The sequence below is a fragment of the Poecilia latipinna genome, unplaced genomic scaffold (genome assembly GCF_001443285.1).
Source record: "Poecilia latipinna isolate Pla-1442-1.1 unplaced genomic scaffold, P_latipinna-1.0 Scaffold2830, whole genome shotgun sequence".
NCBI classification, from domain to species: Eukaryota; Metazoa; Chordata; class Actinopteri; order Cyprinodontiformes; family Poeciliidae; genus Poecilia; species Poecilia latipinna.
In genome coordinates this window covers 10,461-35,495 of record NW_015115446.1, presented here as the reverse complement: position 1 = coordinate 35,495, position 25,035 = coordinate 10,461, and the positions used below count along the sequence as shown (strand labels likewise).

The 25,035-nt window shown below is 39.4% G+C and overlaps 2 protein-coding genes across 3 annotated transcripts; one reads left to right on the top strand and one right to left on the bottom strand.

Annotated features, from left to right (window-relative positions):
* The first annotated feature begins 380 nt into the window (after positions 1 to 380).
* On the top strand, positions 381 to 4,836 carry LOC106939324 (ras-related protein Rab-39B-like). The gene is made up of 4 exons (XM_015021689.1): positions 381 to 776; positions 2,566 to 2,798; positions 3,420 to 3,690; positions 3,938 to 4,836. Exons 2-4 carry the CDS (start codon positions 2,584 to 2,586, stop codon positions 4,091 to 4,093), a joined length of 642 nt encoding a protein of 213 aa, XP_014877175.1. The 5' UTR covers positions 381 to 776; positions 2,566 to 2,583; the 3' UTR covers positions 4,094 to 4,836.
* A 6,113-nt stretch (positions 4,837 to 10,949) lies between these two features.
* On the bottom strand, positions 10,950 to 24,674 carry slc7a3a (solute carrier family 7 member 3a). Of its 2 annotated transcripts, none has more exons than XM_015021687.1 (12): positions 24,568 to 24,674; positions 16,263 to 16,914; positions 15,132 to 15,293; positions 14,662 to 14,842; positions 14,470 to 14,585; positions 13,515 to 13,737; positions 13,299 to 13,438; positions 12,956 to 13,058; positions 11,890 to 12,119; positions 11,636 to 11,802; positions 11,444 to 11,552; positions 10,950 to 11,346 (listed from the first exon to the last, which is right to left on the bottom strand). In XM_015021687.1, the coding sequence occupies exons 2-12, from the start codon at positions 16,627 to 16,629 to the stop codon at positions 11,192 to 11,194; spliced, it is 1,953 nt and encodes a 650-aa protein (XP_014877173.1). In that variant the 5' UTR covers positions 16,630 to 16,914; positions 24,568 to 24,674; the 3' UTR covers positions 10,950 to 11,191. The 2 variants fall into 2 exon arrangements, with proteins under 2 accessions (XP_014877173.1, XP_014877174.1); XM_015021688.1 differs by lacking the exon at positions 24,568 to 24,674 and adding an exon at positions 23,693 to 23,819.
* Positions 24,675 to 25,035: the final 361 nt, after the last annotated feature.

The window sequence follows — 25,035 nt, the reverse complement described above, 5'->3', positions numbered from 1 at the left end:
CATGTCATAAAAACGGAAGCTATTTAATTGTAGAAATTGAGTGAATTTTCATAAATGTTCTGGAGACGTTCCACTTCATTCTCTGTTATAACTCAATCCGTCACGTATAACACCAAAAGTAATAGTAAAACCCTACAGTTGCGACACCAACACACGGTGCAAACCGTTCAAATAGGAATCAACAGAAAATATACAACCTTTTAAAGTAGGAATGTGTGCTGTTTTATTTTTGTGCAAAAAGCTTAAAGATGAATTATCCGGTTATGTTTGATTTTACATTGGGCTTCAGTATGTAAAACTAAGTTGCAAAAGCCGGTGGTTATCTAAACATCATTCTTTGCACGCAGTGATAAAGTTAAATACAACTGTGTACCTCACGCCATTCTGTTTCTCCAGGCCATGAATGCAGCAGCTTGATAGTTTGTCGCTGCGCTGTTGTCGGTGTAGTTACGGTACTGGTGCTGATGAGGGCGAGGAAGAGGTGTTTGTGCGTGATGCTGCTGCCGCTGCTGCTGGTGGTGGTGCTGTGTCCTGCTGCCATTTCGGATGATCACACGGAAATATCAGCAGCTCCCATCACTAGCTTCACTAGCTGCTCTGCGCGCTGAGCAGCCATATCCTGCACCTTTGAAACCGTGATTCATGTGTTGCGTCTTTTGCGGGTTATTCCTGTAAGAAGCTGCATCATAGCTACCGAAAGCCTCAGGGGTCATTTTCAGAAGACACAATCATCAACATGGAGCTTGTTTTTCACTGCTGCTGAGCTCAGAACCAAGGTAGGCCATCTTCAGGTATTTATGTATAATCTTAAATATGTAGAATAAAAATACTCCTGGGATGATTTAGGGGAGGCCTAATGGATAAAACAGCTTTGTTTACCTTTTAGGAACCTGGGCAACAACATGTTATATTCTGCATGTATTTCTTCACTGAAAGCATACATGACTTGCTCCAACGCCTCACTGAGTGTTATTGCTCCCTACCAGCTACTCTATAATCCACATGGGGGCTGACTACACCACTGTTTATTGAGTTGGAGAGGAGCGCCCTCCCCCTCACTCTTATCTCCTCAAATTAGATCACCCCACTGTGAATCACTTGCACAGGGCTGAGATGATTTGAGCTTTTTATAATATTGTTATGAACCAAAAATTATAATATAATTGACACATACAGGGGCTCAACTGATTTATTTCATGCTTTTTAAACAGATGCACTGTTTAAAAGAAGAAATTTGATTGTTGTTACTTTTAGAACAATTTACTTTGGTATTTTTAGAGCTTTGCAAAGATGTTAGTGTTCATTGAACATTTCTATATTTTTTTAGATTGCAGCTTTTAACATATTTACACACTTTTTTTGTTAATCCTTTTTTTGCAAACTAGCTCAAATTTTGCCACGTTTGAAGAAGACTGTCCTGTTTTCAATACGATCTAGACTTTGAATTTGATGGAGCCGTTCCAACACATAAATATGCTCTGATCTGCACCATTCCTCTTTAACTCTGGCAGGAATGTCATTATCCTGTGGGAAGGTGAACATCCTCTCCAGTTTGCAGCAGAGTTTCTTCCAGGATTGTATTACATTTAGCTCCTTCCATCTTCATATCACCTCCACATCTTTCTCTGTTCCTGCTGAAGAAGCGTACCCTCAGCATGATACTGCCTCCACCGTATCTGACTGTAGGAACGGTGCTTTAACCCAAAAATAAAGTTTTGCATGTATGTCTGAAAGTTCAATTTTGGTCTTCTCTCAATAAATGATGTATGACAAACTATAAGCTGGACATCTTAAGGCTTTCTTTTCTCCACTTTCCCATAAAGGTGAAATTTGTGTAGTTCATAACTTATAGTTGTTCTGTCAACATCTGTATTTTTCACCTGAGTTGTGCAGCTCCTCCAGCGTTATCATGGGTATCTCAGTTGTTTCACTGATCATCTCTCAGTATGAACTGCTGTCTTGATGTTTTCAGTTGTGCCAGGCTTTTTTCATGTTCAGATGTTTCGTTCAACAGTATTCTGTGAGATGTTCGGATTGTTGCTGCAAAAGCATCTTGACGAAAACACTTTTCATCCTGAGCTTTTATCATGTTGTTCTGCAATGTTTTCTAATGAACAGAATAGATTTATACGTCAACATTAATAAAACACAGTTGATTTATAGTGATAAGGTGACTTTGAAAGGCAGGTGGCTACAGTGGATTTTATTTTTGGACGTCAGAGTAAAGAAGGCTGAATACCAAAACACAAAGTGGCTTTTAAGATTTTTATTTTTAAAACATTTCAAAGGTCATGTTTCCATTTTTTCTTCTGCTTCAGTTGATATACCACAAAAAACCTAAAATAAAACATTAAAATGTCAATAGTGTAACAAAAAGTAATATAAGTGGAATGACTATGAGAAATTGTGCAAAGGAGTGTTTATGAAAATGTACAAACTAAACCAATTAACTGATCAGAAAAAAAAAATAAACAATTTAAAGTTAATTTTATTAGTGTGAGATTTAGCTTCTCTCTTCCGTTTAACGCTCGGTGAAAAACCTTCTGACATCTTTCTCTGCGACAGATTAAAGTCACATGAGTCATGGAGACAATATGGCTTTACCAGTTCCGTCTGATTGTCATCGGAGACTCCACAGTGGGCAAGTCATGTCTGATCCGGAGGTTCACAGAGGGCCGCTTCGCCCAGGTATCAGACCCCACTGTGGGTGTGGACTTCTTCTCTCGCCTGGTGGAGATCGAGCCGGGAAAAAGGATCAAACTTCAGATCTGGGACACTGCAGGACAAGAGAGGTTCAGGTAGAGACAATATTTTACTCACCGCTTCAAGTTTCTCTTTTTGTCAGCCTATGTAAACAAAACTAGACAAATTTTACTGCCTGCTCATTTTTTCTCTTCATCCCATTTGTTATTTCATGTTTTTATTGCTCCTGTCTAGTTTGCCACATTAGTTTTGCTCTTGTATTATATTCCCTTAATTCCAAAATTGATTTAATTTTGCAGAGCCTGTTTGTTTTCTAATTCTGATTGGATTATCTCTTTGTTTCATGCTTACTGTAATGTGAAACAAGTTAGAAAACACAGATTCAGTTATGAAGAAGAAAGAACAGAAGAAAGACTGTTCTTACTGTTTCAGATTTCTGACTCGGCCCAGGACTTTCCACGTCTTGATTCTCACCCAGTTCTTGATGGATTTGAAGGATCCAGTTCAGATTATTTCCCTTAACACTACATGCAGTGAAATTCATTTTATCCCCTTATTTCCTATTTGCCAGAACTTCTTTTTGTCGCTCTATTTCAGATAATACCAGTAAAATTCAACGCGATATTTGGTTGTAGTGGGATACAATGTGGGAACAATTAAAAGCCTTCAGCATGTTAACTACAAACAGATTAATCCCATGTTTTTCTCCTGTCCAGGTCCATTACCAGAGCCTACTACCGTAACTCAGTGGGAGGCCTTTTGCTCTTTGACATCACGAACCGCCGCTCCTTCCAGAACGTCCATAACTGGCTGGAGGAGGCGCGAAGTCACGTCCAGCCGCACAGCATCGTCTTCCTGCTCGTCGGCCACAAGTGTGACCTGGAGGCCCAGCGGCAGGTGACCCAGCATGAGGCGGAGAAGCTGGCAGGGGCCTATGGGATGCGTTATGTGGAGACTTCGGCACGGGATGCTATTAATGTGGAGAAGGTCTGATTATACAGCGATGTTTAAAAGTATCTGCACCGTCAGAAATGTCTCCTGTTTTGGCTTTATTGTTTCAGATAGTCAAGCAAATTGCAAATACAAAATACAGTTTTCAAGCTATAATTTGATTTATTAAGGCACTTGGTTCTATGTTGGAAGTAGTCGTCCAACGCATTCTAACTAACCAAATTTGTTGGAAATTAAGGTAAATTTAATTTAATTCTGACTGAAGATGTTTTTTATTCTTCAGGCATTTGTAGATCTGACAAGGGAAATCTTTGAGCTGGTCCGAAGTGGGGACATCCAGATCCAAGATGGCTGGGAAGGAGTAAAAAGCGGATTTGTTCCCAACATGGTCCATTCCTCCGAAGAAGTCACCAAAGGGAGTCGGCAGTGTTTCTGCTGATGGCTGCAGCACCCGAGCTGGAAGGTGGTATAAATAAAACCTCACCAGACTGAAGTTCTCTGCTGCTGCTGTTGCTTTAAGGCCAGATTTTTGGGACTGTTACTCACTTTACTCCTACATGTACAGCAATGTTAAACCATCCGTTTAAAGCTACGCTCAGATTCCCAACAGGTGTAGAAGCACAAGAAGCATCCTGACCCCTCACCTTTCTGTCTGCATGTATCCGTGTGTCTGTAGCTTTTAGCAACACTGCAGCCACTTTTGGCCTTTTTCTCAAGTGATAACTCCTGTGGCTGGTTACGTTGAAGCCAGAGACTCTTACTGCCAGTCTGGTGTCCATCTGCTCATGTATCCACAAGAAATTAGTCCGGATGGAAGACTGAGGCTCACCACATCACTAAACATTAGAAGAAAACGTTGTTACTGTCCAAGTGGACACCTGTGCCATGAATATGACTTGCTGTGTACATGGAGAGAAGGTGCAGGACAACAGAAGCAATGAATCAAGCCAGTAGTTGGGATTTTCCCATTGGTTTGCCTCTAACTGCTGAAGGGAATAGTTGGTCAGAAGGAAAATCTTCTGTAGCTGCTCACTGACTGCCTTTAACAACAGGAGGTTATTAACAGGACAATTTTCTTACTTGTGTTTCAGATTGGTGTAACGATAAGAGTGTATGCATTTGTGTGGTAGTTTCATGTTGTGCATCTGTTCAGTTTATAAAATATACCCTGCAAACCCTGTGGATCCTTTCTATGTGCTGTGATTTTTTAAAAGTTTGAACTTTTTTTTCCTCTGTAGAAAAAAAGGTATTGAAAATGTTACATAGGTCGAGACCAAATTTAGCCTGAACAAAGAAAGTCAAGCTTGGTTGATCCTGTTTGATCAACCCTAACCACCTTTCAATCCACAGACCTCTTTCTGTCTGCTTCATGAAACACATTTAATGCTTAGCCTTCCATTAGGCCGTCAACAAGCAAATTAATTAATTGAGTTTCAAACAAACAAAGATAAGATTAACCTCTATTACAGGGAGAAATGTTGGTCAGAGGTGAGTTCAAATTGTAAAATGCCCATTATATAATACAAGAATACATAAACTGATTATGATGTTTGTTTGTTTAAAAAAAAAAAAACATTTTTTCAATTTGCCTGCTTTTAGTAGGTAAAAGTGACCTACTAAATATTTTATACTTTTTATACAAATACTTTATATTTGGATCTAGATTTGAGCATTTGATTGAATCCCAGTCAAGGCATTGGTTTCAGATTCTTTCACTCTTTTAACAAAACTCTGGTCTGCAGTCAAGAAAATCAACTTTCTGTATGTTTTATTCTCAGGCATTTAACTGGAGCTGCATTGAAATATATTATATATTCAATTATCAAGGAGTCTTATCAAAATAGAAGTGTTTCTTTTCACCAGGAATGTTTCTTGATAGTTATATAAAGTCACAACTGTGTGGAAACCAACCGCTGGGGAATATTTGGAGAACGTTAATGTAACATTTCCAGAGGGTGAGGCATCTGGCTGCTGTAACAGACTGAGCCTTTTCCTCTCCTGTCAACCAACTAATTAGGATGTCAGAAATAATCTAAGACTGGGAAGTGGAATACTTTGCTATGCTATTCTGTAAAAAGCACATAACACGGTCTTCATATTCAGTAGCAAGCAAAGGACGCCAACTCAACACATGGGGGCGCCATTTCCCCATTGAAAGCACATGCAGAAAAGAAGTAGAAACCCTAGTCAAGGAACAACTAACAAACTAGTTACTTTTCTATATTATGTGCTCATTTGCTCCCAAAGCAGCTACCCTTATCAACTGACTACTTAACACTGACTAGGTAACGCTCCCTTAAGGGTCACTAACTTTACACTGTAAATGTTTCCTGTTATTATCTGTGAGTCTTTAGAGGTTTTAGAAAATGTTTTGGGGACATTTGGAGAGCATTCACTAAAACTTTCCAAAAAGTTGCATTAACATTGTTAAAACTAACACTGATCACACCACTATTTCAAATTAGCATTTCAAACATTTTTTATTCCTTTTCTAAATTTTTCAACATCATTTAAGAGATTATCCTTTCACCATAGTTACACATGTTGCTCCCAGCTTTCTTCTTTGGCCTTAATTTGTATATTTGTGAAAAATAATTTTGAAAATACGATGTTAAAAAGCCAATTAAAATAGTAGATCACCAGTAGCTGACAGTGAAAAAGTTACTAAAAGTAACTAATATGAATAGTAATAAGAAATGTTGCTTAAATACAAAGGATATTCATCAATTTAAAACCAAATGTAAAAACAATAATATATAGTTTTTATAATTCAATTTTTTAGCCATTTCCTTGACTTTTTTCACTTTATTTTCATTTTGTCATCCCATCTAGCACTCTTTATGCAGGGGCTCCACACCTTTATAAAAACAAATCTTTGTTCATAAATGTTACTAAAGTAAACATCACCCCTTCAGGGTGCAGTTTCTTCATACAGTAAAGGCAACAATCTATTGATTAGCTCACATTTACCTGAATTTACAGTGAATTCATCCCTTCATTTTGAATCAAAGTTTCTAAGAGAGAAAGTGCTTTTTATTTTTGATTCAATATGAATTGGTTATTCAATTGGTCTGTATCTAAAACTTCTTAATAAAATGCCAATAAGATCAAACATGATAAATAAACAATGGATGAGTCCATTTACTCCATCTGAATGGAGGTAGAACCTCTTCTCAGTGACTTTGGACGGAATAAGTGGAAACCCACTGAAACTTTAGAAAGTAAATATAAAACAAAGTTTAAGAATTCAATTAAAGCCAGAGCAGTGAGTTACCATGTTTGACCATTAGAGGGCAGCCTCACTAAATGAAGAAGTAAAAAAACTGAGATCACTTCCTCACAAAATACAAAGGTAAGCAAGAAAAAGTACCAGATAACATCAACTTTTAAACTAATAAATTCAGTCAAAGCCTCTGTCAGTAATTTTCTTTCTTATGTTCTTGAATTTCTGTGGATGCAGATCATTTAATCTACTTTAATGTTGTCAGACTGGTTCCATTTAAGTGATTTAAGGACGAACAAGTCCGGACGCCATCAGGCCAGGGAATGTGGGGTGTGGTTGTAAAACAACTTTATACTTACTCAGGTTTTATTTGTTTGATATTAGAATTTGTTTTATTCTGTTAAATATATTAAGTGTAAAATTTTTTAAACAGAATAACTTTAAAGGGGCAAATCCATTAGCATATTTAAAGATAACTAATTTGCCTCAGAGGCTGAGCAAAACAGGAAGTAATAGAATTGTAAAGAGCAGTAAAAGCATACATTTTCTATTTGTTGAAAAAAAAGGGTTTATTAGGTTATATAAAGTTAAGTACCCAAAATAATACTTTTTAACTTCTTAGCAATATCTTCTAAACCTCAGAATTTGCTCTAAAATGAACAATAATTGTTGAAAAATGTTTTAGCAGGGGAAACTACCCTACTGTAAAGCCTTTACAGAAAGACAGAATGTAATCAGGAAGTGAACATGTTAGTTCTGCTTTTTTCTTTCTTTTTGTTCCCCCAGAACCTAAACTCTCCACCCAAAAGGTAGGGCGGCTGAGCTAACAGAATGTGTGCTAAATGTGATGTGAGTAATCAGTGAGTCATTGTAAAAAACACTGGAGCGTCTGGCATTCAACTCGTTTGCTGAGAAAACGAACAGGCAGAGAGAGAGAGAGAGAGGATCCAAGAGGATAAATCACTTTTATTAAAAAAAAAAGAGTAAATTAAAACGCAGCTCATTTTACACAATGAAGCATATGTACAGAATACAAAACGGAAGTCAATTGTTGCTCTAAATGATGCCAGCACTACGGAGGAATGATTGGATTGATTTTTCCAAAAGGCACAAGGGCGGGTTGTGACAAGCTGAGTGAGTCAACACGCCATCACAACACAACATTTTGGTGGCGAGTAAGCGTGGAGAACATAAAGTTCAGATCAAAAAGTTGAAGAGCAAATTTCACATTCGACTTCACAAATGGTTCTTATGCGCCATCTGTAAAAAAAGACAATTAAATCTACCTTTTACCGATAAACGCTTTCAAGATATGTTTCAAAGTATAATCCAGCTTCCATGGGAGCATTTTGTGTCAAATAGTTTCATAATTTGGGCTTCAGCAGCATCAGTTCCTTCAAGTGTAATCTACAAAAACCGTCTCATCAGGTTTACATGTAATTTCTTATGTCAAAGAAAGTATATTTGCATAATTTACAGCAATATACAAAGATATTTAAACAAATACTGTACACTCTACAGTAAAGCACTTGTACTATGACAACAACACACACACACAAAAAAAACCTTTTAGAAATAAGTTATCAATCAGACTGAAAAAGGCTTGGGGCAAAAATAGTTAGAATAATTTAAATACCAGCTCATTGTGGTTGGTAGTTTTTGGAAAGCGGAGTAAAAAAAATATTCAGTTTGGTCGGAAAATATCAGAAACGAAATATATAATGTGACAAAAGATCAACATTAAAAGCTGTACATCTACAAAGCAAGTTAAAATGAATACATAAAGGCAGAAAAACAGTAATGCTTTCCCAAACAATCAATGAACACATAAATATTAACATTTTCTAACAAAATTAGAAGTAAATAAGATTATAAAACTAAAATACAAGTGATGGTAATTCATCTGATAAAGGTTTAAAAGTTCAAGTTATATAGCTGAAACTAATCAAGAGCCTTAGTGGGGAACAGGTGTTTTTTTACAAAGTAAAAAAAGAAAGATTACATTTTAGTGGTAAAACTTGACATGAACCCTGGCTTATTTTGGACGTACATTACAGTTCATTACATTTCTGCCGAAAATGCCCAACACCCAAAATCCCACCAACCTCGTCCGGTCTGCACAGGTGTGAACAAAAAACAATACAAAAGGCAGATAAACTGGTATGTTAGCAAAATCTTAAATCGGTAAATCCATTGAATAATTTTGAAATCCGAACAGCAGGATGACGTGAAAGTTCAACCACACAGATTTATGTGTTTTATGTACATTTTAGAGTCACTGAAGTTGAAATCAAAGGCCACAAAATCGAATGGTAACATGTTAATACTGTGATGAAATAAATAACAAAACTGTTAAATTATGTCATATTTAGGGATGGGCTGGCTGTAGATATAAAGGTTTTAAAAATTTGCGGTTTGAAAAGTGCAAACATTTTCTGTTATGCTCCTTCTACTTTAGATATGATCGTATGGGCGGTTGCCCAGGGCGGCATTAGAAAAAGGGGGGTGGGCACACAAGCACCAGATGAAAAAAATGAAATGAGAATTTTTAAAAATTTCTTCTATATATATTAGATTGTTATGTTTTTAGAGCAGTTTGTGACTGTAGACAGTGAGACTGAGGAATTTGGAAACAGGCCTGTCGCAATAAATCAATTAATTGTATGATAAATTAAAACAAGCTCAATGTTTCATCACTTCTCTCTATGAAAAACTGGATGACTGGTGTTTTGGATTCAACTAGTCCTTTTTTTCTGAAGGACAATTTTGTTTACAGAGATCTCTAAATAAATACTTTTTATTGCAATAAAAAGTATGAAACAAAATATTGTGATAATAAATCCTAAATCGAAATATACTGTTAAATTTAGTAGCGGTTTGTTCTATAGCTTTACTTCTTTTTTTATACCAACATAAGAAAGTAATAATGCTATAGATAACATTATTTCAAGTAATATTCATAAATTCATGTTTTACATTCTTGATTTAAATTTTGGAGTTGATACCAAGAAACCAAGGCATTTGTACTCAGCTCATGCCTACTTATACCACATAAACATTGTAGTCTACATGTAGTCTGCAGCAGTTTTCAGGGAGTTTTAGGATGCAGTGGGGTTATAGCGTTCCCAGTTAGGACTTCAGCTGCACAATATTGAACATAAACATCAGCACTGACCAGATGCTACTGACCTACCAGTAAAAACTGACACTGTAAACCTCATAGCCTCTCACACACGACGTGTAAACACACAAGTAACTTCCTCTACTGCACCACATTCATAAGAGACGGATGACTGTCCTCTGCCACTTTGTTGCTGGACTCACTGAGTGATCTTATGATGGCGAACTTAATGGCTCAAACGGTCGTCGACTGGGATTTACACTGGGACTAACTAGTGGCTTAATGGGTCCACCTCAGGACATTAATAACACAAAACAAAAAACAAAAAGTAACATTTTTCTGGTTTGCAACTTCATGTAACGGAATAAAACACGATCTGACCCCCCTTGTTGGTCAGATCCACTGAAAACATGTGATTCAGGCAGGTAAATGCTAAGGCTAAATAAAACCGGGCTAAAACTCAGACGAGCTGGAAATCGGTTTCGTCACAGCATCTAGTTGTCAAGTAGTTGATCAGCCTCCAAGTCAGAGGTAAGACGTGTTGTGTTTTTCTTGCCTCTTCCCTCCCTTTAAACCCGGAGCAGCGTTCTGAGCAGGCATGGGCCGGTTGCCGGTTTCAACGTATACCGTGATATGAAAAAGTCACAGTTTTAAAACCATGAAAATTTAGCGTCATACTGTGCCTGCAGTATAAGCATTTAGTTTTGTAATGTCTGGTAAGCGAACAGGTGGAGGTCAAATCCCACCAGTCGGCTGCTGCTGCATAGTTACTAGCTCTGCAAGTTTACGCAGCTTCCAAAGACAAAGTCGACTATCATTACAGAGATTACGATGATAGACTAATTTGAAATTGCAGTTAAATTCACATCTGTCCTAATTGTTTTTTTTTTTTTAGAAAAAGCAGAGCCTCTGGCAGCAACAGGTTATGTCAAAGGGTGAAGATCAGCCCACAATTCAGCAAACATTTAAGAAGCAAATTGCGTATGCGTTCAGGTCAAAGCATCGTAAAGAAAATGCAACATAACACATTTTAGAGCTGTGGCCATAATACCGTGACTCCGCGAAACCTAAGGTCACCATACCGTCATAATATCATACCGGCCCATGCCTGCAGTTCCACCGGCCTGCACTGTAAATGATCAGGAATGGGTGCAGGTGCCCGGAAACGAGCCTCGGGTCTGGGTCAGTCCGTATCAGGGGCTGCTGCCGGCCTCCACGTCGCTCTCATCAGGACCGCCCTTGTAAATCGGGCTTTTGTTCTGCAGCGCCGGCTCGTACTTGCCTGAGGGCGACTTGTTTTTAGCTTCACTGCTGTTTTTAATACCGTATAAGAAGTAGATGGCAAAGCCTGGAGGAAAAAGGGCAGATAAAAAGAGTAACATGAGCAAGCTGCCCCAGTTTGACGGAGCAGAAAGGATCACAGGTTTGGAAACGTTCAAACGCACCGACAACCATCCAGACCGAGAAGCGGCACCATGTACTAATGTCCAGCTGCATCATGAGGTAGATGTTGACAAAAACGCTGAACAGGGGCAGCCATGGAAGCAGCGGGACCTTGAGAAAACAGAGATTACATTTAGGAACTGCTCAGTGCGACACTACAAGTGTCAAAACACACAAAAAAGCAGATATCTGACCTTGAAGGTCAGAGCCTCTGGGCTCTGTGGCTGCCTCCAGATGATGATAATGCAGACGACACAGAGCAGAGCCAAGATGATGCAGGGCACCACAACGGCTGCATGTCCGACGAGCAGCTGGTTCAAACAGTTTGCCAGGATGATGCACAGAATGGTGATGAGAACACCTGTGAAAACAGGAGAAAGAAAACAAACTCAGATACTTCTGGGCATTGACTCTAACAAGTAGTCTGAGCACTTGGTAGCAGACTTACAAATAACAGCTGTGGTAACGTAGACTATCATCCCAGAGGTCTTAGTCGGGATTTTTCCACTTGGACAGAAGAGCAGCTTGGCAGTGAATGTCTCATGGAGGGGTCTGTCTTCCATCTCCATGCCGTACTCGTCCCCGCTGTCCCCGCCGCTCACAGCCACCTTCTCGCCTTCCACCAGCTCCACCAGCTTCTCCGTCTGACTGGACGAATTCAGATTGCCTGGCTGATACCTGGTGAGTCGGGGCAGAGAGGCTGTTTTAAACTGGATCAAGAAGGAAAAATGTCTTCTGTTGCAAACATCACACCTTTCACCAAGTTACACACAATCCTGTCATGGTAGCAAATTTTGCTGGGCAATAAATTTTCAAAGAAGTTACTGCAATACACAATAATGTTGTTTGGAGACCATTTTTCAAGCAATACATTTATAATGCAGTCATGAGCCTGTCTGTAGAACAATTACAAATTTCTATCAGAAAACTCTCCCTTTGCTTGCTTTGTGTTTTATTGGGTTTTTAGTCCATGACTCATTGTTATCTGTTGTATTAGTGTCTATTATTAAAGATAAAGCTGTCAAAATAAATAAGGAAAATTATCAGCCTGTGTGCTATCCAAGGTCCTGCACCTTTAGACCAAGTAAGATAGAACATGTTCTCCTTACTTCAGATAACCTGCTTGGTTTTAAATCAAACCATGGCACAGATGTGTGTAAATTCACTTTGAAAAAGATTTTAGATTTGCATAATAGGAATAATTCTACAATTTTCATGTGTTTAGTTGGACGCTGAGATGGACTAGTGCAAGTCTATTAGTGTCTCTACTTTTTATTCTTTATGTGTTGTAATCTTCACTTAAATGTACAGAGTTATGCGGAGATTACAAATTTCTATCTATCATCTTGATGCTAACAGACATCACACAAAGTTCTGTCAGGTTTAGTCTTTTTGTAAATCTGTGATTCATGTCTATGACTGCCATCATCCTAAAACTATTTATTTGAATTAAACTTTTAATATATGAACCTATTTGTGTCTTTAATAAAGTTGTTGATGATAAAAGTGCTTACCTGAGAATTAAGACACAAATAGCCACTAATGAGTACGCCAGCAGCGTTCCTATGGACATGAGGTCAACCAGGGCCGCCAGATCGAACAGGAATGCCATCAGAGCTGCAAGGAGGAAACCAGATTTCAGAGAAACTCATTCTGTGGACGCAAACATTGACAGCCACTTCAAAACCCATCAGAACTGCAGCGTTTTTTCCTGTTGCCTTCAGGAAACTTTATCGATCCTGACCTGACATCCTGACAGACAAGACAGAGAAGAGCTGGAAGTCTAATTAAAAACCCTGCTGACTCACTGCGATGGCAGAACGACACACAGCTGAATCCTACCCACAGATACGTTACCTGCAACGATTCCAGAAACAATGGTAGCCAGGATGGGGGTCTTTGTGCGAGAGTTCATCTTGGACAGACCCCGGAACAGCAGCCCGTCTTCGGCCATGGCGTAAATAACCCGAGGCATGGGGAACATGGAGCCCAGTAAGCTGAGAGGAGATCAACAGTGAGACTTCTAACAGCTGCTTACAGCGAGTCACAGGTGTTAGGGCTTCCCTTCCTCACCTGGTGGACAGCGCACAGAGAGAACCCACGGCCACGATGTATCTGGCTGGCGCCCAGCCGACGTAGCTGAAGGCCTCGGGCAGAGGGCTGTCAGTGTTCAGCTGGTAATACGGCATCATCATGGTCAGGGCTGCTGACACGCCAAAGTAGGCGAAAAAACAGATGAGCAGCGACGCCACGATGCCGATGGGGATGGACCGCATGGGGTTCTTAGCTTCTTCGCCTGGAGGAAGAAAACAATGGAAAAAGGATGAGCTGCAAGTCAAATTTCACTGAAAACCGAATAAATGAATTAAAACCAGTTTGCACTGAGTTGCAAAAGTACACCTTAAGCACATTTCATCACAACTACAAACCAGAACATCCTGACATAGTGTTTTATGTAACTGACAAACACAAAGTAGTGCATAATAATTAGCTAATACAAAAATAAGACATCTGCAAAACTCTAAAGAGTGCGTGTACATCTGTACCCCTCTTTACACCGATACCCCCAAATCATCTCAACTGATTTAGCCAACATGCAAAACAGTATGTATTGTGGAACGCTAATAGTATGCACCATGAATCTGAAAAGTGTGGCATGCATTTCAGCTGCAAATGTTTGGAGATATTCCTTTACCAGCTATGCACATACGAAAAAAATCTTCTTTACACATCCTGCTCTGCAAACCAGCTGAAACGTAGACAGATTTGACTTTTTCCTTCTACTAAACTTTCCAACAATTTCCTTGGATGCAGCCCTCTGAAACGCAGACTTCAATACTTATATAACAGCTGAGCTTCACTTTTTAAACCGAATCAAAGTATTCATGTGTGTGCAGCTGTCGCTGTTAATAAGATCACATTTCCTACTGAATATGAACGACAGACATTTCCTACCAGGCTAGAGTCCGAGGTCATATAGGCAGTCATGTTACTCTATTTGCACTTTGGAAATAGAAAACATACTCACTTGTTGTGGCAATACAGTCAAAGCCCACAAAGGCGTAGAAGCAGGTGGCAGCGCCAGACAAGATTCCAGCGAGGCCAAACGGGGCAAAACCACCGTCACCAAACTTTTCTGTCAGGCTGGGGAAAAACAGAAAAAGCAACATTTAGAACTCAAACACAAGCAGAACTTATGGCAATAGAGTCCAATACTCACTCCTTTTGGGTGACATTAGTGCCGTTCTTGTAGCTAAGGAAGTCGCCTTCCTCGAGGTTCCAGTTTTTAATGTCTCCCTTGACGAAGCCGGATATGATGACGAAGCCCAGGACCACCAGATTGATTCCCGTGAAGATTTTGTTCACCAGCGCCGACTCGCTCACGCCGAAGGCCAAGAGACCTGAGGGGAGCAGACGCCGCAGAAAGCGAGGGAAAGAAATTCATATTCAGGATCAGTAACTGCACGTCCTGTTGCGTGGGCAGATATGTTCTGACAAACCATCACTCGGCAACAGCAATCCTCTGATTAGCTCTTCCTAACACTGCTGCTGGCATGTGACATTAGCTGAGAGATTGGTGTGACAACTGTTCTGGCCGACTAATAAGATCTCTTTAGCTGCACAAACAGGAGTTGTTTTTTTTTCCTCCTTCCCCTTCTACTAAAACTTTTAAGCTCTCAGCAAACTCACCGGTTAGCAGCAGGACCAGGATTAGGGCGAAGAGATCCGGATACTCCGCTAGCACTTTTCCAGGCACTTTCATTTCCATGGATGCCTTAAAGAAGCCAGATATTTTTTGTTCGACCAGGTTGTCAAAGGTCGAGCTCCAAGCCCTGGCCACACTGGCCGTACCTGAAAGAAAACAGAAGAGAAATCAAAAATCTGAGGATCACTGGAAACTTCATTCATTTCACTAGTTTGATTGAAAAAGTGAAGATTATTTAGATTCACAACACACAGAGTGAAACATATCAAATTATTTGTCTTTCTTGTTTAATAAAAACTAAAACAATTAATTTTTCCAGGAAACGTCTAATTTACACAAGATGTACATCCTATCAAGGCTATGGTTATCATATGCTATCACATTTCCTTCCACTTAACGTCTCACGAGTGCTGTAGCCAGGCATATTATTGAAAAATTGAGTGGAAGAAAAAAGGACGCACACAGAGAAAACTGCCAAAACCTTATTTTTATTGGTCTAGTGTAATATTATAATGTTTTTATACAATTCATAAGTTTACAAGCCATAATCATCTAAATTAAACATAAAAAACAGAAATTCATTACTGTCTGTAATTAGGCCTGTCATGATAAATTTTGCTGGACGATAAATTGTTCTAGAAATTATTGCAGTAAACAATAATATTGTTGTTTTACGACAATTTTCAAGTAATACAATTCTACTCACTTCTCAATGCGTTCTTGAAAATGCAAGAACACATTCTCAAAGATTAACAAACTTTAAGCTCTAATGAACATTTAACACTGGAACTGGAAGACATTCTAAATATCCAAAACAAATAAAACAACAGAAACAACAAACAAAATTGTCCTAAAAAAAAGGCTAGTTGAGACCAAAGCACCAGACTTTGGTAGAAAGAGAAAAACAAAGCATGAAAAAAGAAAATCCTTCGTCTCGTTTTAATTCATAATGCGATTAATTGATTTATTGTGACAGACCAATGTGTAACCAATCTATTCTTTCCTACTCCATGAGTTCACTTTTTGAATTGGGAAAATAAAGTAGATGTTGGATGACATTTGAATTCACTGGAATCAGCTTGTTCAACACTTTATCCACCTAAACTGGAACTCACCAATGACATAAGAGAGGATGAGGTTCCACCCCGTTATGAAGGCGCACATTTCTCCCACCGTCACGTAGCTGTAGAGGTACGCGGAGCCCGTCTTGGGGACACGGGCGCCAAACTCGGCGTAGCACAGGCCAGCCATCATGGAGGACAGGGCGGCGATGAGGAAACATAAGACAATGGCCGGTCCCGCCTTCTCTCTAGCGACCTCGCCTGCGAGGACGTAGACGCCAGCGCCCAGCGTGGAGCCCACCCCCAAGGCGATGAGGTCCAGGGTGGATAAGCAGCGGGCGAACTGCGTCTCTTCATTGGAGAAGTCCAGCGCCCGGCGGCGCAGCAGGGTTTTGCCAAAGTTGGACAGCATGCTGGCCATGATGGCTGTGATTACGCGTGGGTGCAGGAAAAGGCTATGCTTTTTAAATGATGCTAGCGTAGGTGGGTGAGTGTGTGTATGTGTGTATGTGATGGGCACCGCTTATACAGAAAAACCTGTTCTCCGGTTTGGATCAGGACAGCAGGAAAGCTCGGGACAAATGAGGTAAACAACAAGTACTTGAATACTATTGGTCCTCTGATGTGTGTGTTTACTTAGGCAGGAGTTACTGGAGCACACAAAGCAGGAAGTGGCAGGTGTGTTGTCGAAGTAGCAGATTAGGACCTGTGAGGAAACACAACAAGGAAAAAAGTTAAACAGGGCTCTCATTCAGTACCTGCCAAAGCTTACACTTCTTACAGCTCAGAGCTCGCAATTAATCAGAGATTACAGCATTGTTCCCGTTTCTACGAAAGAAAATCAGGGCAGACTTAAAATCTAAAAAACAATAACAGAATGTGTGAACTCTGGAAAAGATTTTCCTTATACGACATAAAACATCTCCATGCGTCTTTTGTCTAATAATTCAGGTATTTATTAAATAAAACTGTTCTTTAATGCTTTATTGCACTATGAGATAAACTCTCAGTATTGTGCAGAAATATTCACATCCCTAAAAAGCTTGTAGAAACAAGGCAGAAGACTGTGCTGAAACGAAAGATTTTAAACAAGAAAAACCAACATTGAACACACTACTTCCACTGTGAAACACTGTGGTGGCAGCATCATGCTGTTGGGAAAAAAAAAAAACAAAGACGATCAGAGCAGTTTAGACCAAAAATATTACATGAAAAACCAACCCAGCCCAAAAAACTATTCAGGTTCTGCGTCCAGACGTTACCTGTCAGTCGAAGATGACTGAGCTATGATGTGCAGAAAAATGAGAAAACATGAGAATGTGTCTGGGAGAGACAGTCTCCAAAAACACATTGAGCTCAATATGTAACTAAATTGTTTTGAATTAATATAAATGAAACATTTTATGAATGGAAATACATTTTTTTATTTAATACTGAAGTTGAAATTCAGTATTTTCTTCAAATTAGTTATGAACATCTCTCTTATCGGCCAGCAGTTCTTCAGTAAAAAGGTTAAAAAAAATTCTACCTTCTGACATGAGAACCAAGTTGCACAACTTCCAGGAATTCAAACATTTTTCCACCTTTTTCCAGTTCAGTATACGATCATGGGACCTCGGTGGGGCACACAGTGACCTCGTGAAGACAAAAGGAGATCGAGTACTATCCTGCCAGGCCTAATTCTTCATTTCTTTTCTTTTTTTTTTTTTTTTTTGCTTTAACAAATAAACCTGCCATGTGACACACCCTCGTACAAACAAAGGAACACCTTGCATAAGCCCTCACCACTTCCTTGCAGCGAGAAAGTGCAGACTACTGCTGGTTCGGTGTTGTTCTAAAAGCTTGGGAAAGGCTGCGAGGAGACGATGGGTTCTAATCAAACTAACATCAACAAGAGAGAGGTGGGGAAGGCAGCATGAGCCAGTAATGTGATAAGGTGAACCTGCTGCACTGGGAAAACACTGATGAAACTGAACCTAGAAGTTTCAGACTTTAAAAATTAAAAGTTTAAATTAAACCAAAACCAGCTTTTGAGGACGTAAACACCTGCTGCGTCAGATCAACAAATAATAAATGTTAATAATTAGACGAGTTCCTGCAAACACGTGGTCAGCGCATAACAGTCCAAGGACATTTAGAGGAGTCAACTCGAGTGAGGAGACTCACTGTTTTTTCTCAGAACTGATCCAACTATCAGATGAATGAGGAAAAACACACAAATGAATTTAGGACTGACGTAAATCCCAAAGGTAAACCACCTGGGGAAGCAAAAGCGGGTTACTAAAGTGCAAAGAGGCATCTTTTTGAGAAGGAAAATTTGACTGACTTTTACGGTATTACAAAGAAACTGGTTCCACAACATTTCCAGTCTGATGTTACATATAGGGTTAGGGTTTTACTTTCCGACCAGTCAGTCAGTCAGTCAGTCAGTCAATCCAGGTTTGGTTAAAACAACATTGCCTGTGCAGAACCTGCTCAGATTAGCAGATAAAAGTTAACTAAAAAACTTGGGGAAATTCAGAACAGAGATTTGCACGTTATAAACTGAGCGTGTGAATGACAGGAAGCTCAGTGCATTGTGTTATTCTACTGTCTGAGATCACACAAAAGCATGCATGTGCCTTGATAATAATGTGATGAATGTGCAAAAATCACCCTCAAATTTACAGCAACCCTCTTGCTGACACATGGAACTCCTGCTTGAAATATCAAGGACAGAGAAAGTTTATCTTTTCTGCAAGTGCAACATTATTCAGACATTATGAAGAAGCTAAATAATCAAGAAAACTGTAACTTATCACAGCTTCATGCAACAGTCTCATTATCAAAACAGACCTTTGTTCTGATAATCGAGCGCGTTTGAGATTAGAGTGGCAATCTGAAGAACTAAAGGTGATATTTCAAATATTTAAAAGATAACCACACATTCTAACTGATTGAGAGTTTTATCACAAGATAAAAAATACACACATTAGTTTATTGTTCTCTAACAAACTGGCTATTGTACTTTGCACAATATTTTGCATTTCACTCCTTCTTTCAGCTGTCACAAATGAAAACTTGAATGCAAAATGCAAAGTCACAGGATGGGAAAAAGTTAAGAGGTCTGAGTTCTGTTAAAGCCCTTCAGAGACTCTCAGAAAGCATAAAAAGCAGTGCTGTGTCCAGTCTGAGGCCGTTTAAGCTGTGACACCTGATTCCTTGACATATCGGGCCAGTCGGTCACTTCACTGTTCAGCCAGCGAAGAGGAGAAGTGAAACTCTACCCTGGCACCACGGACTGGACCGTCTCAGTGTCACAGCGTCTACAAAAGAACTTTTTGCCTTAAGAAGGATCTGTTCTCTGACCAGTTTGGCTACATGTCACATGTCGTGCAAAGCAAAACAAAAAGCTTTTAAAAGACAAGAGTCTAATTCTGGCCCCTTTCAGTGAACAGGACATAAACTCACAGTGCCTCAGTACAGATAATATTCTATTAATACCACAAAAGCAACACGACCAATTAATCAAAGCATGTCTCGTTCTACCGGATCAAAAGAATGCCTTGGTTCGTACAGCTTAGGATTGGGAGAAATAAAAGACAAACACGGTGAAACAATGAAATCCAAATAACAGCGCGCCCGGAGCGCCGCCATAATAAACACTCGCCCCTCTGAAGACGATGGGAAACGGGTGCTGGGTGGAAATGCTCCAACCTCCTGCTTGGTGTGACATTCCAGCAGCATTTTTCCACTCGCACACCAGGAACTGAGATCTGAGGGGCGTCTGCGTTGTGCTAATAAACACCTATTAACAAAGTGCCATGGCTGGCTGGATGTGACCCTCTCAGGGGTTCACCCAGAACCTCACAGAGTTGTTTGAGTGTAGGCCTGTCACGATAAACGATAAATCAATTAATTGCACGATAAATTAAACCTATCGACCTCATTTTAATTATCGGCTTGTCTCTTCCTGCTGTTTTTTCTTTCTGTTGATGACACTGAATGAAAAAGGCTCAACTCCGGTGCTCTCCACTGACCTCCCTTCCTATTTCCTTAGTGTAATGCCCAGCGCACACTTAAAGAGTTGTCGGCCCATTTTCAAAACCTGAGAGACACATTAGCCGACAGTAATCCTAGGTATAACAGTTTGATCGGGTTCGTCTTGTGGTGTCCAGCCACATGGGCACAAAATAATGGCTACAAGTCCAGTTAACTAATTTTAAAACCAGGCATTAATCAATGCTTTACTAGAATCTACCTGCAATGCATGTGGCTAGAGTCAGCGTAAAGTCCTGACTGAATGAAAATCATTGTAACCTATTAATGTCACGTTAACGGAGAACAGCTGAAAAGTTACCGGGTTTATCAACTGCGTTAACAATTTGGCTTCAACTTCTCCCCTTGTCATTTCTATATTCTTTGCACGAAATGTTGAATAAATATTAATATTGTTTCCACATATCATCTCCAATGTCCGCTGGACTTCGGGTTGCACCGTGTCAGCTGTTTGGGATTCCCCTCGTTATCTTGGTCTTGAAACAATATTATCGTTTATCGCAATAATTTTTTAGACAATTAATCGCTCAGCAAAATTTGTTATTGTGACAGGCCTATTTGAGTGCAACCAGGAGAGTGCTTTTTCCTATTTAGAATGCCACAGATCTGGAGGGTTTATGATGGCCTCATTAAAACAAGGCATCGCTGCAGCTTCGCTCACATCAGCGCGTCGCTAATCTTTTCCTTGTGGTTTTCACGAGGGTTGGAAACTCCATAAGTCCACACATACACACACACACACACTCTTAAAAAGACCATCCAAGACAACATTTTACAGAAAAGTAAATATTCAGTGTGATCATGGGAGTTTCTGTTCACAACAGCAGGGTTCTTGTCATACTTTGCCCCTTAAACAAAGGCTCTTCATGCCAGTGGGACTGCTAACCCACCGTTTCGGGCCAACTGCGCTCCGGTTATAACAGGCTTCGGGGATAATGGTTGTGTTGCTTGAGCTTCACTGCAGCTGCTGCCACGTACTGCACGGTAAGAGGATTATTTTGGAAGGTAACAAACATGCTAACCTCATTATAAGTTGTTTCTGAGCCACGTTCTAACTTGAACAACACATGGGTTTGTTTTGACTGCAGTCACTAGAGTTGCAGCTGTGGTGGTTACAGAACCGGGCTGGAAGAAAGTGGCGTCACAAATCTGTTTCACAGAATATTGCATCATACTGAGCTCCCTTTAAACAAGAAAAAAATTAATACAAAAGGCTGCATAGGTATATCAACATTTGCCTGTGCCGGTGTGTGACTATTGATCAATTTACTACAACACCATGCATAGAGTATGACTCAGGCCAACAATATTTCAGCTTTTTAACAAGCTTGCTTTGTTCTAAGAGAAAAAAAACAAACTCCGGGTCTGACTTTTTTTCTAAATCCCTCTATATTATGATTATTATTTTATTTTATTTTTTTTTACTTTTTGGAAATATTTTTGGTTGTGAGAAAACTGTTTGTTTTAGCAATAGTGGGAATATAAAGTAGATCAATATCAGTTGGATCATGTTATAGATTTAGTTTTTAATTTTTTGAGAAACAAAAATAAATAAATAAATAAAATAAAATACTCTGAAACCATGGTAACTTCACTCAATCTGATGGGAACCTGTGTTATCTGGAGGACCAGATGGAACAAGACGTAGATTACACTGCAAGAGTAAACACTGACCACATGTATAACATTAAAACCTCTTTATTATTCCAAAAATGATGCTGCAGTATTCTTTAGCAATTCTGCAATATTGTCTGAATTTATGTGTAGCCCCAATGAGTGAAAAATATATGTTGTATTAATGAAAATCTACACAAAAGCCCCCAACAAGCCCGTTCTAGGACCTTTGTTCACGTATCTGTGGAAAAGACCGACTGCTGAGACTGAACTGACCGACCTCTCAGTTCACCTGGCAGGACACAGCAACCCGTGCCAAAAGCTGCTCTCCCCAGTCAAATGGAATGTGACAAACGGACAACCTGCTCGCTTTCCCATGACCAACACCAGCTCTTACTTGCTTTAACAGGACCTGGGAGCGGCAGCATTAAGCTCACATAGAGCTAAAGAGGATAAAGCAGTTTGGCCGTTTGGCACATAGTGGCCACATCTTGAATGTCAAGGTGTGGCCGCTAAGCTGCAGCACGGCATGAAAAGATAGCTCAAGACAATCTGATGAAACAGAGAAATGCTTCGGATTTACTTTAAGGGTCTTAAACTCGTGAGGCGCAACTCACCAGAAAAAAACACGGTACTCATTGCACCAGTAGGAATGCAGATCACAGCCTTAAAAACGTTATAAAACCAAATAAAACTTATATCACATGGTTTCTTCAAGTCAAAGTCTTCTTAATGAGAAGTGTTAACTTATGCTATTTAGAGTAACTAACCGCCCTCACCTCCTACCTGTTGCTTTTAACAAATGCATATGTCTGTTTACAAACATTTATATTTTCTGATGTGGGCAATATGGCTCTCTGCCCAGAACAGCATGGTCTGTGGGTGGGCGATGCCACACGGCTAAGAAAAAATAAAGTTGTTTTCGTTCTGCTGTATAACCTATTTTTCCCACGTTAAATGCATTACTTTTGTCCATTTTACTATTCTAGTTATTAGTCTCAAGCAATAACCCAGGTTATTACTTAGGTGATAAGTAACAACCTTACTTATCAATTGATAGCTATCAATTCATTAAATCATCATGGATGATTTTACATTAAATTGATTATTTAAAAAACAATTTAAGATTTATGAAATCTCCCATTTTACTTGTGAAAACACAAAAATGAACACTTATAGTGGAGTTTGAATTGTTGATTTTGTTGTTATAATTAGATTATGTTAAATACATTTTTTATTTTTGTGTTCACACTGAAACTGAGGTGTTATACCTGAATAATCTACTGTATCATAGTAGATCAAGGTGTGGCAAATATCTATTGTTTATTTGCCACACTTTGGATAAACTAATAATATCTAGAAGTTATTACACGAATATGTAATAAAACCATAGTAATAAACCATAAACATCAAATGTATTAAATAGTAAAAGCACCATTAATTCTCGTTTTTTTTTCATCTTTACTAGAAACTGTTAAACTTTAAATAGGTCAATAAAAAAGTCGTGACATTTCAACATAGCCGCAGTACTTGAGTAGTTTGTTGCAGCATGGCTTTGCAGTTTTACGGTATGTCCACACCTTTGCAACTCCACCTCACACCACCTGACCTTCAAGCTCAGCGGGTTTGAACAAACAGCAAAGCCTTTACTACATTTTACTACATGGTTGCTTCAGCCGGCTGATACAACACAGACATGGGAACACCCTGGAAGACGGGCAGCTTGGCGGCGGCTACCGAGGAAAGACAGCTCGCTTTGATGACACTCACGAATTTTGTGGTTTGTGCACAAGAGAAATCCTCAAATAAAATAGCAGTTAAAATGTATTTACCTACAAGCAGCGCCAACCATATTGCGTGATGTACAGCTGTTAGCATGTGAAGCATCAGCTAGCTACGTGGCTTCCAATTGCTCATCTCCTTGTGTTGATATTGTTGCATTCAGGTATAAACGACACTCGGTGATTGTCGGCTTGTAGGTTCATAAATATAACGCGGCAAAGCACCAAGCAGCGGTTTAACAGCTACGTTTCCTGGTATCTTATTTGCCCGTTTTGATGAGAAAATCTGGACATTAAAAGCAACCGTTCCAACAACACTTTTTTATTTCATCTGAGGGCATTTCGATGCACGTGTTGGAATTTTCGGTGCTGGTGGGGGTCTTTGAAAGCAGCATTCCAGACATCAACGCGCCTTCATAATAAGCAAAACATCAGCCTCACGATGTTTTAACCGCGCAAAGCGAAACAATGAATGAAAACATTGAGTGATAAAACTATGGGTGTCCGGTGTATTCTTTAAAACGAGAGTACTGTTTAAACAGTTTTTCCACAATGGTAACCCCCTATTAAGTTTCCCTTTTCTGCTCTGTTCTCATTGGTTTTCCATTACACGCCGGGACTATACATCAGCTGATTCCGCGCTCAAATGACAAATTAAGCCGATTTACTTAATGTTAACTACAGCGAATTAACTCATTATGACTGTAAAGTATGGCAAATTACAAACGCTCACACACAAATCGGGTAATAAAGGTGAAGAACGTTATGTCCTTTAGCGCTAATACAACACACGAGGAGGATTGCATCAGTCTTACTACGAAATAAATAAACGTTACTACTGAATGGAAAAAAGCGCGTCATTGAACACCGCTTGGATTTTTAAATATCTATATATGTTTTGAAAACAAAAATTTTTATATTTGTACCTTTTGCTGTCTTCTGGAGTGCAATAGTGGACAGATAGAGACGGAAGAGAAGCAGCGAAGTCTGTGGTTTCTGATGAAACATCCCGCCTGGTTGAGCGTTTTAGTTAGTCGTGAAAAGAGGGCGGGACATAAACAAACTGACGCAAGACGAAGGCGGAGCTTTTTCACCATGAATGGAGCATAACAAACTAATCTCATTACCAAGAAATACTACAACATTCAATACAAAGAAGAGCTCCATGAACGGAGAAGAACGCAAAGTTTGTATTTTATAGGATCTCCACGCAGGGCAACAATGAACTTGCTTAACGTGTGATTTGCTGAGGAGCAGAAACCAGAGCAGCTTTTATACGCTATCAATATGGAAAACATGCGTCATCCTCTCGCCACAAGCTGTGCTTTGTTCCACAGTTTCAGAATAAAAGTGCAATGCATTACTAAACATTTATCTCATGTTTATATGTAGAT